At 44.4% G+C, this 13,659-nt stretch overlaps 2 protein-coding genes across 2 annotated transcripts; one reads left to right on the forward strand and one right to left on the reverse strand.

Annotated features, from left to right (window-relative positions):
* Nucleotides 1-348: 348 nt before the first annotated feature.
* GTF3A (general transcription factor IIIA) lies at nucleotides 349-5,006 on the forward strand (the record flags this gene model as incomplete). Its single annotated transcript, XM_082751642.1, has 9 exons — nucleotides 349-558; nucleotides 683-783; nucleotides 1,145-1,241; nucleotides 1,435-1,523; nucleotides 2,385-2,458; nucleotides 3,611-3,694; nucleotides 4,100-4,329; nucleotides 4,405-4,464; nucleotides 4,716-5,006. 9 exons carry the CDS (start codon nucleotides 349-351, stop codon nucleotides 4,875-4,877), a joined length of 1,107 nt encoding a protein of 368 aa, XP_082607768.1. The 3' UTR covers nucleotides 4,878-5,006.
* On the reverse strand, nucleotides 4,923-10,783 carry MTIF3 (mitochondrial translational initiation factor 3). The gene is made up of 4 exons (XM_082777605.1): nucleotides 10,724-10,783; nucleotides 8,003-8,466; nucleotides 6,654-6,799; nucleotides 4,923-5,210 (listed from the first exon to the last, which is right to left on the reverse strand). The coding sequence occupies exons 2-4, from the start codon at nucleotides 8,463-8,465 to the stop codon at nucleotides 4,998-5,000; spliced, it is 822 nt and encodes a 273-aa protein (XP_082633731.1). The 5' UTR covers nucleotide 8,466; nucleotides 10,724-10,783; the 3' UTR covers nucleotides 4,923-4,997.
* Between the last annotated feature and the right edge of the window lie 2,876 nt (nucleotides 10,784-13,659).

Consider the following 13,659-nt stretch of genomic DNA (forward strand, 5'->3'; position numbering starts at 1 on the left):
TTGCACAAGTTAGGAAATGTGAAAATGGCTTCGCAAGGTCTCAGAACCCCCCAGCTCCGTGCGGCCCCACAGATTCCTGAAGGGGTGACCTCGGGCTGAGTGGGGACAGGGGCGACAAGCCACTGGCACCATGGGGTCCTGGACAGCGGAGACACCTCCGTTTGGGCTGAAAATACCTAAATTAAGGGCAGTTGGTGGGAAGAGTGCAGCAGAGGGGACTGCCCCTCTCTGTGAGCCCCCCTCATGGCTTCCCCCGCCCGCCCGCCCTAGTGACAGATCGCGCACGCGCGCGGCGCCGCGGCCATTTCGTCGCCCGGCCGCGGCGGCGCGCTCACGTGACCCCCCCGCATGGCTGTGGAGGGAGCGGCGGCGGCGGCGGGCGCGTCCCCGTGCCCGTGCCCGTCCCCGTCCCCGCCCGGTGGCAGCAGCAGCATCGGGAGCGCGCCCGCCGCCTCCCCCAGCAGCACCCGGCCGTTCATCTGCTCCTTCCCCGGCTGCGACGCCGCCTTCAGCAAGGGCTGGCGGCTGGACGCGCACCTCTGCCGGCACACGGGCGAGGTGAGGAGCCCCCTGCCGGGTCCCTGGGGGTGGTGGTGGGGGGTGGGTGGTGGTGGGGGGTGGGGGGTGTCCCGGTGCCGTCCCTGTCCCCGTCCCCGGTGCCATCCCCGGTGGTGTCTTGCAGAGGCCGTACGTCTGCGGGCATGAAGGCTGCGGGAAGGGCTTCACCAGGGAGTTCCACCGGGCTCGGCACCTCCTCACGCACAGCGGGGAAAAGCCCTTTGAGTAAGGACCAAGGGTGTTTTTGGGGGGATTTTGGGGTTTTTGAGGCACGAGGATGCTGAGGGAGGCGGGGGGAGGGGGGGGGGGGTACGGGAGTTGGCAGATCTCTGCCTCAAAGGGAGAGGAAATGAAGGAAAAGCAATCAACCCATATGATTTAGCAATTAATAGCTGCATGCCATGGACTAAGATTTAGAAATTCCTATATATTTAACTAAAATCCTTCCCTCTTACCATGTTTGCCAGTGGCTTTTAATGGTGACAACCTCAGGCTTTTCATGTCTTTAAGCCAAATTTTCACGTTTGGGCTATGAATTTTGGTGGTTCTTCCTCTTGTGAGTGATAATGATTTAGTTCATTTGCAGGTGCACGGCTGATGGATGCAATCAGAAATTCGGGACAAAATCAAACCTGAAGAAACACATTCAACGCAAGCATGAAAATCAGCAAAAGCAATATGTGGTGAGTAACTACCTTTGGTGTGCAAAACTAAAGGCTAAGCAAGCTCCTCGTGGGATGTCCATTGAGATTCTTGAACTTGTTATTACGCAGAACTTGTATGTGTCCAAATACTGCAGTTGGGATTTCAGCAAACACAGGTGGACTGGGCTCTGTCATTGTTTGGCCTCTAATGACAACTTAATTTCCTAAATAGTGCGACTTTGAAGGCTGTAACAAGTCTTTCAAGAAACATCAGCAACTTAAAGTGCACCAGTGTCACCACACCAATGAACCTCCCTTCAAGTAGGTGAATAATTTTACTGATAAACTTTAGAATTCCATTTAAATGATATAGATGAAAACATGTGCCTCCTCCCAACCTTTTCATTGATGTGGCGTTTAATACCTGAAAAAACTTGCATGAATGTAGGTGTGATTGCCAGTACGTTTCTTGTGTTGGTTGTTTGCTCAGTAGTCTGCTTTGAGCAGCCATCATGGTGCACTGTAACTTCAACTTTCCATGTATTATGTTAGTATTTATTACAGGTTCACAGGAAAAACAAACTAGTCTTGAATTCACACAGTCTGACACACAAACATAAAATATTGCACGGTAATGAAAAATGCAGTTACCTCTGTTTTCCAGTGAAAAGTAGGAACTTGGCTAACGCTGAACTGAGCAGTGGCTTAAAAAAAGGTGAGAGCCTTGGACACCAGTCTGAGACACTGCATTGCAACTCCATTATTTACATCACACGTTGGTACAAATCCGCTGAAAGAATCTTGTGTTTCTTACAAGTGGGACACACTTCACAGGAGTGTTCCACTTAAGTGCAGTAGTGTGGCTGGGTCACCAGTACAATATGCTGTTGCTGCTCTGCTACTGCCCTGACTGCTAGATTTGTACAAATCTCTTAAACCTTCCACTTCCTATCTCTATATTTGGAGAGCTGGAGTATGAAGGATATGAAGCTTGATTCTTTAGCTAAAGCTTAATTTGCTGTATACAAGGGAAGCTGTATGTAATTTACTTTTACAAGGGGGGAAATGGAACAAATCTCTGGGCAAGGGGAAACTTGGGTTATTTGGCACACTTTGTGCCTGACTTAACAAAAAATACGTGGATGCAGTGCAAGAAATTAAACCAGCATACTTTATACCTAGATGTAGTCATGAAGGATGTGGAAAGAGCTTTTCTACTCCAAGTAGACTAAAACGGCACGAGAAGATACATGAAGGTAATCCAGTTTTTCCTCTTGCTGCTATTATGCTTTAGCAGAACAAAAAGGACTTTTTCTGGTGTGGATGGTATGCACGGATGTAAAAGTACTCTGGGCCTAGTGATCCAGACAGACAAAGTAAGAATACCTGTTCTGAATGGTCAGCAGGGCTACAATTGCAGGACGCTGCAGCATTCAGTTGTGATGTACTGGTGGCAGGCTGAACTGAGCTCAGGATGCCTTTCAGTTATTTATTTTCTCCTGTTATGCTTCCTTGTCAATAACCCATCTCCTGGAGAGAAGGTATAGGCTAATGGTTAAGCCACTAGCCTGTTTTGATCCTATTGGTTAGGAACAATTCCCAGTTCTGCCACAAATTTCTCATGTAACCTTGGTAAAACCACACGGGCTTGCATATTTAAAGTTATTAATGTATTTATGTGAAAGGTATTAAGTGGAATTGTCAGGAGGTGGTCATACAGGTGCTAGAGCTAATTCTGCTACACTACTATCTATTCTTTTAGTACTCCTGTCAGCTAACTTGCTTTCCAGTGCTAGTAAAAAACTGTGGCTAGGAAGAATATCCAAGAAGCTATGACTTGTACTGCATTCCTTTCTTAAGGCAGGGATTTGCTTACAGTTCTTTGACCTTTCCAGTCAAAGAACAGTATTGGCTTTCTGTGGTTCATTTAAAAGCCATCCTGTCTGATAACACGATGGTCTCTTTAGGCTTGAGTATTACTATATGGTAAAGTTCTTCTGTTTTTTAATACTCAATACAAGTATTTATATGGAAATACATTATTACAGCTATATACCTGAATGAAAGTGTATGGCTGATGAGAAAGTAGTCTTTCTGAAGACAAGAAACGGTAGAGCTTCATGAAGTTCTTTAAATTGGAAAAGACCTCTGGAAGTTATCTGGTCCAAATCCACGCTTGGTTAGACCAGCTTGCTCAGGGCTGCATCCAGTCAGGTTTCTGCAAGGGCAGGATTCCACAGCCTCTCTGAACAACTTGTGTCTGTGGCCTTCTGTCCTGCCGTGCAGTATGGGAGGAGATGAAGAATGTTTGCCTCTGATTTTCAAACACTAAGGGTGGAGTTTGCCCTTACCAAAGTGGATTGTTTGCCAGACCCTTTGTGATTGTAAACAGCTGTTGTCTCGAACAGGCTATGCATGCAAGAAAGAAAACTGCTCATATATTGGAAAAACGTGGACTGAGCTTCTGAAACATAATAAAGAAAGTCATACAGGTAAACTCCAAATGCTTCAGTAAACCAAAATTACTTTTGAATAATTAGGAAACAAAGCGCTCATCTGAAAATTAGTCCTTGTTTAACTTGCCCCCTCGTCATTGTACCTAGACGAACTTGTTCACTAGCACTCTCTTGGTAGAATGTTATTAGTCTGGCTAGACCTTTAACTGATGGAAGTGTTGCTCAGTATGCTAACTTTGCTTTGTGATCCAGTTAATGAGGATTTGTATAATGTTGGATTTGGGATCTAGATAACTCATGTTGTGGTGATCTGAGTTCCCTACTTCATATGAGTTTTAGCTTAGTGGTAGAGGTTTGATTCTATAGTTTAATTCTAAGCTCCTGCAAGAGGCTGTCAACTTATATTCTGCTTCTATGTCTTTCCCCTCTACTCCTCCTCAGAGCCAATAGTTTGCAGTGAGTGTTCAAAAACTTTTAAACGCAAAGACTACCTCAAGCAGCATCAAAAAACACATGCTGTGGAGAGGGAAGTCTGCCGCTGCCCAAGAGAAGGATGTGGGAGAACTTACACAACTTTATTTAACCTTCAAAGCCATATTCTCTCATTTCATGAGGAAAAAAAGCCATTCTCTTGTGATCATCCAGGCTGCGGAAAAGTGTTTGCAGTGAAGGTATGTATCTTTACACTGCCCTAATCTGAATTACATGATCTGAAATTAAACTTTCTTTTTCCTTTGCAACTGTAGCAGAGCCTAGCAAGGCACATGGTTGACCACGATCCTGAAAAGAGAAAGCTGAAATTAAAAGTAAGTTGTACTCTTAAAGAAATCCTCTCATCCATATCCTGCCACCTCACAGAGGAGGGTTAATATTAAGTATTTTAGAATGTGATTTCAAGTGGGAAAACAGGTCAGCTATCTATTTAATTTGAGGGATTCTTGACCTTTTGGAAGTTCCTTTAGAAGTAGTGCTAGCCTTTTCATTGTTTTTTCTTCTACCTCCATCATTAGTCTTGGCACCATATATATGTTGCTAATTCTGTATTTATTTCTGCCAGACAAAGCGTTCTCGTCCTAAGAGGAGCTTAGCCTCTCGTCTGAGCGGATACATTCCTCCTAAAACGCAGCCAGGAAAAGGTGTGGCTGTGACAGAGAGCAAGACAGTGGATAAACCCATGGAAAATGAAATACCAACTGTTGAAATTCTGACTCTGCAGTAAAGGTTAATTGAGACAGTTTTCTTCGTGGAATGACCAGTGCAAAGCTCAACAAAAAACACTTTATTATTATTATTTTTTTTTTAAATAAGAAATTAATATTGTTTATACCTCTTCATAAAGTCACTGAGACACCCCACTTGACTTCTGATCTTCATTTCCATCTTGGTTTACTGTACTGTTTTTCTGCTTTTCCGCCTTCTGGTGTGCTTGCAACTCTTTGTCAGACATTTGTCTCAAAATACAGGTACCTGTTCCTTCTTTAATAGCTTTTGGCTTGGAAAGGTAAGTGGCTTTGTCAGACACAGTCTCCAAAATCCGATCAAAAAGGATGAACTGAAAAGAAGGGGAGAAATTGGGTAAAATGCACAAACACGGGTAGAAAAACATTTCAGACTGTTTTGTTAGCCCTAGTCTGAGCAGTTTAATTTATCAAGATGAACTCTCAGTTCATAGTTAAGTATTTAAATTTAAGGAAAACCTAAATGTGGACTGCCATGAAGTGTTCCCTCCCCTATCCAATTCTTCCACATGATACCCTTTCCCTGTAAATTCAGCTTCCTACAAAAATGTTTTGCTCCTTTTGAGTGAAGTGGCATCACTTTTTTTTTTTTTTCCAGCAATTTACAAATTCATTGCACACGTTAAAAGGAAAAAAAAAAGTCTTTGGAAAAAAGCCATTTGTGCAGGTGACAAATCTGAAGGCTCTGCAGTTATACTACTCGATTGCCATTCCAGTAGCTTTGAACACAGCAATGGAAAACTAAACTTAGCCACAGGATGCACATATGAGTCTTCAGAAGAGCAGTTTGATTATTGAAATAATCCAGCTAAAATAGAATCTATTAAAAACCTTACTGCAAAATATCTCAGTATGTGAGCTGGCTTAAGGTATAGATGGGAGTTTTACCAGCCCAGTTAAGGTAGTGCTGAAAAGAAATAGGAACTGCTTAAATTCTGCTGTCAAGACCAATATTATACTGGCATTCTTAACAAAGAATTCTTAACAAAGAATATCAGAAACAGTGTGACCAGCAGGGCTAGGGAGGTGATTGTCCCTCTGTACTCAGCTCTGGTGAGGCTGCACCTTGAGTACTGTGTTCAGTTTTGGGCCCCTCGCTACAAGCAGGACATCGAGGTGCTTGAGCGGGTGCAGAGAAGGGCGACGAAGCTGGTGAGGGGCCTGGAGAACAAGTCCTACGAGGAGCGGCTGAGGGAGCTGGGCTTGTTCAGCCTGGAGAAGAGGAGGCTCAGGGGCGACCTTATCGCTCTCTATGGGTACCTCAAGGGAGGCTGTAGCGAGGTGGGGGTTGGTCTGTTCTCCCACGTGCCTGGTGACAGGACGAGGGGGAATGGGCTTAAGTTGAGCCAGGGGAGTTTTAGGTTAGATGTTAGGAAGAACTTCTTCACTGAAAGGGTTGTGAGGCATTGGAACAGGCTGCCCAGGGAAGTGGTGGAGTCACCATCCCTGGAAGTCTTCAAAAGACGTTTAGATGTAGAGCTTAGGGATGTGGTTTAGTGGAGGGCTGTTAGTGTTAGGTCAGAGGTTGGACTCGATGATCTTGAGGTCTCTTCCAACCTAGAAATTCTGTGATTCTGTGTAAAGCGTAGTACTAGAATTGTGTATACAGGACTGCAGTGTTTGAACAGACATAGCAACCACTGCTTTCATGGGACCTACACTTACTTTAGCAGTGAACGATACGTTAAAAGAAGAAAGCAGCCCTGTAGAGGGGAACTTAATACCAGTACACCTGTGTAATGAAACCGTCCACTTACCATGTCTGTATTGCTGTCTTTGGCTTGGCGGATGGTAACTTTAACGTGGTACTTCTTTTCAATCCAGTGTGCTATCTGCTTAGTCTTGGTCTCCAAGTCGTTCTTAGCAATAGCTGAAGAAAAGGATAACTCCTTCTGAACTAGCCCTGTTTAAAACAGAACTAAGATTGTGTTGGTGTAGCATGACAAACCTGCATTGCTTTCTTTCAATAACCTGTGGTGGTTTGCTTAACTCCCTTCCCCGTGTTGATTTCTCATAGATTACCCAGTCTCCTTGTGTCAGAATTCACCCTTGGTGGTGGTGGTTAAACTGTTACCTCACACTCACTGCTGTAACACAGAAAGTGGCTGCATGTTTGGGGCACACAGGAATGTCTCTTCAGGGTCAGAACATTCTCAAGTGTTTTTATTTCAACTGCAATTTTGTTCGTACCACCCACAGTGCAGGCCTACCAGACAAATAGGTAAGCACTGGATCTGGACTTTAAGTGTACAAATTCCTATAGTTTGCTCGTGATGTAGCTGAGTGTGAAAGCCTTAAAACTAGGCACCTATTCATCTCAAGCCCATTTTCTTACACGGTAAAGTATGATATTAAAGTGGAAGTACAAGACCTTGTAATACATTTAAACAAGTTGGTCTCTTCCTCCTTAAGGATTCTGCAAAATAGTTACTATGTGAATAATCTTTCTGTACCTTTTGGAACAAAAAAAAATCACTACCACAGCAATCACTACCAAAGCACAAATCCCTTCTTTAACCTGAGGGTAACAAAAGACAAAGTCAGATATTTTTTCTAAAACTTCCCAAACTCAGTTTGTTAAACTGCTGGAGCAGACGAACTTAAGATACAAAAGTTTCCAAAGTGTTCAAGACTAAAAAAGTTGTTCTGTTATTCCGTAAATGAACGGGCTCCAGACTTTCTCCTCCTAGAAGCAGGCCAGGAAGAGAAAGTTTCGCAATTCCTGGTGATGAAACTAAATTTGTGTATCTGGTGCACATAGTTTTTACAAACTGTCATTTATGCCTTAATTAAGAACAGAAATTCAGCGAGTCTTACAAAACCAGAATCTAGTTGTATTAATAATAGATATTGAAATAAAACAAACAAACAAAAAATCAGCTGATGCCAAAATAGTAAATCCTGAGAAAGCAATAGAAGGCTTCTCTGGAGAAGACAATACTAATCCAAAATTTTATTTTCACTAGTGCAAATCCTTAATAGCACGGACTGCAGTGGCATGGCTTTGGATTTACACAACTGCAAGTAAGAGGATTTAATCTGCTGAAACCACTTTTAGTACAGCATGTTTCAGTGTTCATTGTTGTAACATTAACAGTATACGTACCTGCTTTTGAACTTGCTTTTTTCTTCTCTGCACGCTTAAGCTGCTCTTCATGAATCTGCTGCCCACTCATTAGCCTGTACACAGGAGGTTCGACGTTCTCACGAAGCAGAACGAGTTTCAGGCCATGCTGATCCATAAGTCTGAGTGCATCCGCTCGGTGCATATTTCCTAAGCTCTCTCCGTCCTGGTTGAGGACGTGCAAAATCCGATACGGAATTCTTCGCCCAACACTTCCAAACGCTGCTTTCTGTTTTGGTTCTCTGTGAGATTTTTCAGCTGTACAAAACGGCTGAGCAAGTCCGAACACTGTTGTCTTTCCAGGGTCGGGTACCACCATGCAGAATGGAGAAATGACTCCCTTTTGTGCTGTCCGTGTCAGGAGAGTACCAAAGAATCTTTTTGCATATCCATTTTCATTTCTGGTTGCATGACATAAAAATTTCATCACACAAAAGGTGGTCATTCTGAGGAAGCAGGGAAGAAGAAAAAAACAAGTTAACTTCATCAGTCAGATTCTTCTACTTGTCATTAGACCTAACTCCACTAAACAGCCATCCATTAAACCACTGAAAAAGATGTATTGCATTGTTACACAGAACAAGCAATCAACAGTAATTTTACAATAACAAAGGGAGCTTCAAAACAGAGAGAAAATGTTACAAAGGAACAGAATGTGTAGAATTGATGTTATATTTAGTATTTTAACATTTAAGCTTTGAAGACTCCAGAACAACTAGTTCCTTTCTTCTCTGACGCAGCTCTTGTCTGTGCAGAGAAATTAGCTAATGGTTACAAGGGAGAAGTTTTTGTCAAATAAAAAGGCTTGTCACACTTTTAAAGTTATGTATTTTCAGTCCAGATTTTTTTTTTTTCATGAAACATGCAACACTAGGACTTCCTTTTTGCTTCTGGTACTCCTCTATGTAAAGTACTATTCAAGCCACGTTGCTTCAGACTTACCCTAAGTACTCAGCCTTCCCAACATCTATGGCCTGACTCTGCTGCTGTGTTTTGTATGGGTTTGGAACTTCAAAATGCCATTTTATCAGGCATTTAAAGTATCGATTGCCCTTTCCAAAAACACTAAATTTGGTGTGGCATAATCCTGTTTATAATGAGCTGAGCTGATTTTTTTTCAGTTAACAAAACTTTTAGATTTCTTACATACAGAATAGATGCATCTAAGCAGCATGAGTTGTTTGTTTGGAAAGTGCAGTTTGCTGTAGACATTTCATCAGAACCACCTAGTAAAAACCCTGATACTGAGATTTTTCTTCCTGAATGATGTTGAAAAAAGCTCGCAGGAAAGAGGGAAAAATTGAAAAGCACAAGGAAGACTTCTCTGCAATACACGGAACAGAAGATAAGCAACAAATTCATATGCCTAGGATCCCCATAAACAAAATTTAAATGCATTTTTACAGGCATCTATCCTGGCACGGTACTTATGGAGCTGCATGCTTTCAAAACAAGCCTCAAAATACACCAGTGCTTGAAATCTGAAAACTAGTGAAACTGTTCTTTGAACACGCCTTCCATGATCATTTTTCCCCATTCCTGCCTGGTTTGTGAAATCTCCCTGACAATCTTGGTGCACCTGACCACTACTCCCATTTTGTTCCAGGCCTCAGAAGTTATCTGCTCTCTTAACAGCTGCAAAAACTTTAGATGCAAAGAGCACACTGTGGAGTATGATCTGCAGGTTTGGTATTCTGTGGTTAAAATGCTGCAAGGATGCTGAAGATGATACAGGAACAAGTGTGTTTTGCCTGGTAAGCTGGGAAGAGCATGACTTCTTTTGCCTAGGAAGGAACGTAACTGCATTCTGTGAGCATATATATGCATGTGTATATCACCGTGTAGATGTGTTTCCATGTGCATACATAAATATGTATGTCTGTACACACGTATCTGTGGAAAGGTGCAAACACTCAGCAAGCATAAGGCATTATTTGTAAGTATAAGCAATATTTGGAATAGGAACAGCTAAAATGACCTGCCTGGGAACAAACTTAGCCTAAAAATGGGGAAATTTCACAGCCTGGAACAGACTTACAATTTTAGCAACCGCAGCAAAGCCAATACAAACCACCCAGAGCCCCATCCAGCCTGGCCTTGAGCACCTCCAGGGATGGGGCATCCACAGCTTCTCTGGTCAGCCTGTGCCAGGGCCTCACCACCCTCTGAGGGACGAAATTCCTCCTTATATCTAATCTAAATCTATCCTCTTTTAGTTTAAAGCCATTCCCCCTCGTCCTACCGCTACGACCCCTGACAGCATCCCTCCCCAGCTTTCCTGCAGCCCCCTCTGGGTGCTGTCAGGCTGCTCTAAGGTCCCAATTATTACGATAATTTCACAGAGCAGCTGCAGGACACTCACTGCAGGCTGTCGGAGGAGCAGCACCACCTGGGTGCGTTACAAATCATAATAAATAATAAATAAATCCCATTTACCCCGCGTCCCAAGGCTTCACCCCCCCGCACCAGCCGCCCCTACAGCCGGGCAGCAGCCCTATAGCCCCGGGAGCCGCCGGCCAGGCTCTGCCGGCAGCCTGCCCGTGCCTTTCTTCCCCGTCTGCCGTTGAGATCCGCCAAAACCCTGCCGAGAAGGGTGCTTTTTGGGGAGAAAACGGCGCTTTTCGGGGAAAACGGCACCGGCGCGGCCCGGTGCGCGGCGCCCGGTACCCGCAGCCCAGTGCCGGCCCCACGGGCACCCCTTACCTGGCGGCCCGGCCCGCCGGGACCCCGGGGGTCACCTCCCCCTTCCCGTCACCCTTTCCCTTCCCCTTCCTCCTCCTCCTCTTCCTCTTCCTCCACCCTCCACGCCTGCGCCTGCCCGCCCCCTGCCCGCCCTCCCCTCAGCCCTGTGGGTTCGAGCCCGCCGGAAGCAGCTCTGAGGGAGGCCTCGTCACCCTGCCCGCTCGCAGGAAAATTGATTATTTTTTTTTTTTTCATTTTGTGTGCCTTGGTTGGAAAAGCCCTCCAAGATCACCTGGTCCAACCATCTCCTTACTACCAATGTCACCCAATAAACCATGTCCCCAAGCACCACGTCCAACCTCTCCTTGAACACCCCCAGGGACGGTGACTCCACCACCTCCCTGGGCAACCCGTCCCAGTGCCTGACTGCTCTTTCTGAGCAGAAATGTCTCCTCATTGCCAACCTGAACCTCTCCTGCCACAGCTTGAGGCCATTCCCTCTGGTCCTATCACTGGTTACCTGTGAGAAGAGGCTGACCCCCAGCTCCCCACACCTTCCTTTCAGGCAGCTGCAGAGAGCAATGAGGTGTGAGAAGGGGCTGACTGAATTGTCTGTGAAACCAAAAAATTTCACTAATCAATTCACAAAATCAGAAATTCACTCACATTACCATATTCTCATTTAAACACCTTGTCTGCAGTAATGGCTATGGAAACCTGCCATTATCCGAATTACCCATGTAGGTGGTAGACGGTGTTAACAGCCGGGCTGAGATGTGTAGGTTCACCTGTGCTGTGCAAACGGCTCCTCCTTTTTCCATCCTTTAGTCCTTTAGTTCACTTCTGGATTTCGTTCATTCTTTGTGCCTTTACAGTTGTGAGCATTTTGGGAATGGGGATTGCCATCCAGTATAGCAGTAGAGTGCCTAACAAAACCAGATCTCGGTTTGATGCTCTTGAAACAAATAATTGAAATTATACAGTACCCAGTTGTGGAGAGTGTAAAATTCCACAATAAGGAGGGAAAAAAAGAAAGTTTTATGTGAGTCTTTTGATGGTCTGGAAATCAAGTGTGGTATTTGAATGCCTGTGAGGTGAAGTTTTGGCAGATAAAAATCCTGGAGATACTATTTTTCATCCTCAGACCCTACAATACGTGTTGGAGGAGAGCTGTTCAGAGGCCTGGGCTGCAGGGAGCTCCTGTTGCCTCTCTGAGAACCGTCCCCACAATACAGATAATTTTCAGCAATGTTAGTAGGAGCAATAAAGTTAATAATCCTCCTCACTGTGATAAAAACTACCTGCATGAAGGCAAGATATTTCAGAGCGGAGTATTTGCATTCCTCCTCTCTACCCTTTATTTAATTCTGTTAAGTTTAAGCTTGATGTTTGTTTTACTTCATGCCTTTCTAATTAAATTTAGTCTGCCAAGAAATAGTGCAGCCTTCTCATGCTGTTTGTTCTCAATTAACTTGATCTTTCTGGGGGCTCATTGTACTCGCTCGCCTTGTCCTTTGTCTCGTCTGTTTACCCTGTAATAGTCCAGGGGCTGTGTTTTTATACAGTGCCTATCACAGTTGGGACTGCAGTCTTAATTATCTGAAAGATGCTATCAGAATAAGTTCATTAAATAATAACTTTCTTCTTTCTGTTTTGTCTGATGCACATCATCCTCTGCCTACCCCAACAAGATTCTTAGTCATTTATTTACTTGTGGATTTTTTTTCCTTCTTAAATCTACATCTGGCTTTTTTTTTCTTTTTTTTTTTTTTTTCTTTTTTTTTTTTTTTTCCATTTGACATTTAGTTTCCCAAACTAGTTAGCAAAGTCACTCTATCTTCTTTTGTGCCAAATCAAGGCCTGTTCTGCTCGTCCTCATGCCAAACCACAGATAATTCATGGCACAGAGAATTCAAAGTGGAAGTGAATGAGAAGGAGGAAGGGTGGTGGAGGGAGGGATTGCTTTCCCTGGTTCATGAACAGCACCAGCACGGGTGCTATCAACATGCTCTTGCAAGACTCAAGATGCTGCTGGGAAGCTTTCTTCACACTCAGAACTGATTTCTGGGGGACCAAGGGTTTGACTGTCCCCTGAGGATGTGGAAAACTGGCTCCAGTCTTTCTGTCTTTTGGGTAGGTCTGGCCCTGTTGCCATTTGCTTAGCGTACAGTTAGCTATTAGTGATGGCTGGCAGTGAGAATGCCCTTAGCTGGATGACAGTGCTCACCTGGACACTCAAGGCTCTGGTGCTTATTTCCACTGAAACTCCATCATTCATTTCTGGGAAGGAAGCAGTGAGCTGCTGGAGCACCCTGCGTCTGCTAGGGGGCTCATCCCTGCTGGCTGTGAGCAGAGGACGGATCTTGCAGTGGCACACGGTGAGCATCTTGCTGCTTTCTAAGCTGGAGCTCTCATTCTCGATACTTTGTCCAAAACATTTCAAGGGCCAAACAAGATCATCAGGAATTTATTATTGATACTGCTAGTTTTATGCAAAGCCTGGGGCTCTTGGTTATGGAGCAGTTCCAGAGGGTGGGACAGCAGTTTTTCCAAAGCCGTATTACTAAATCTGTGATTAGCCTCCTGCACAGCCGTGCTTGCCAAAATACCATGCATCTGCACCCTGCGCACCTCTGTTTTCCTGTTTTTCTGCATAATTCCCTCCTGTATAGGGCATTTTGGTGGGGAAGCTTTGGGAAAGTCTCAGAGATTGTGTTTTTCTTCTCCTCTGTCCTACTCTCAGGCATCAGCTGGCACAGCTTGCCTCCACCTTCCTGCTTCACTACAGCCAAGACCACATGGCTCTGCAGCCCTGTTTTGCAGAGGGGCTGTACCTGCCCCTATGTGCTCCTTAGTATATATTTTCCTGTTAGTATTCATAAACATTTTTCTCATATACATGTAACTTGAAGGAAAAACTCCCTTGTGCTGAGCTGAGCCCTGCCTTATGCTGCAGA

The sequence above is a fragment of the Aythya marila genome (genome assembly GCF_965140915.1).
Source record: "Aythya marila genome assembly, chromosome: 1".
In the NCBI taxonomy this organism is placed as follows: domain Eukaryota; kingdom Metazoa; phylum Chordata; class Aves; order Anseriformes; family Anatidae; genus Aythya; species Aythya marila.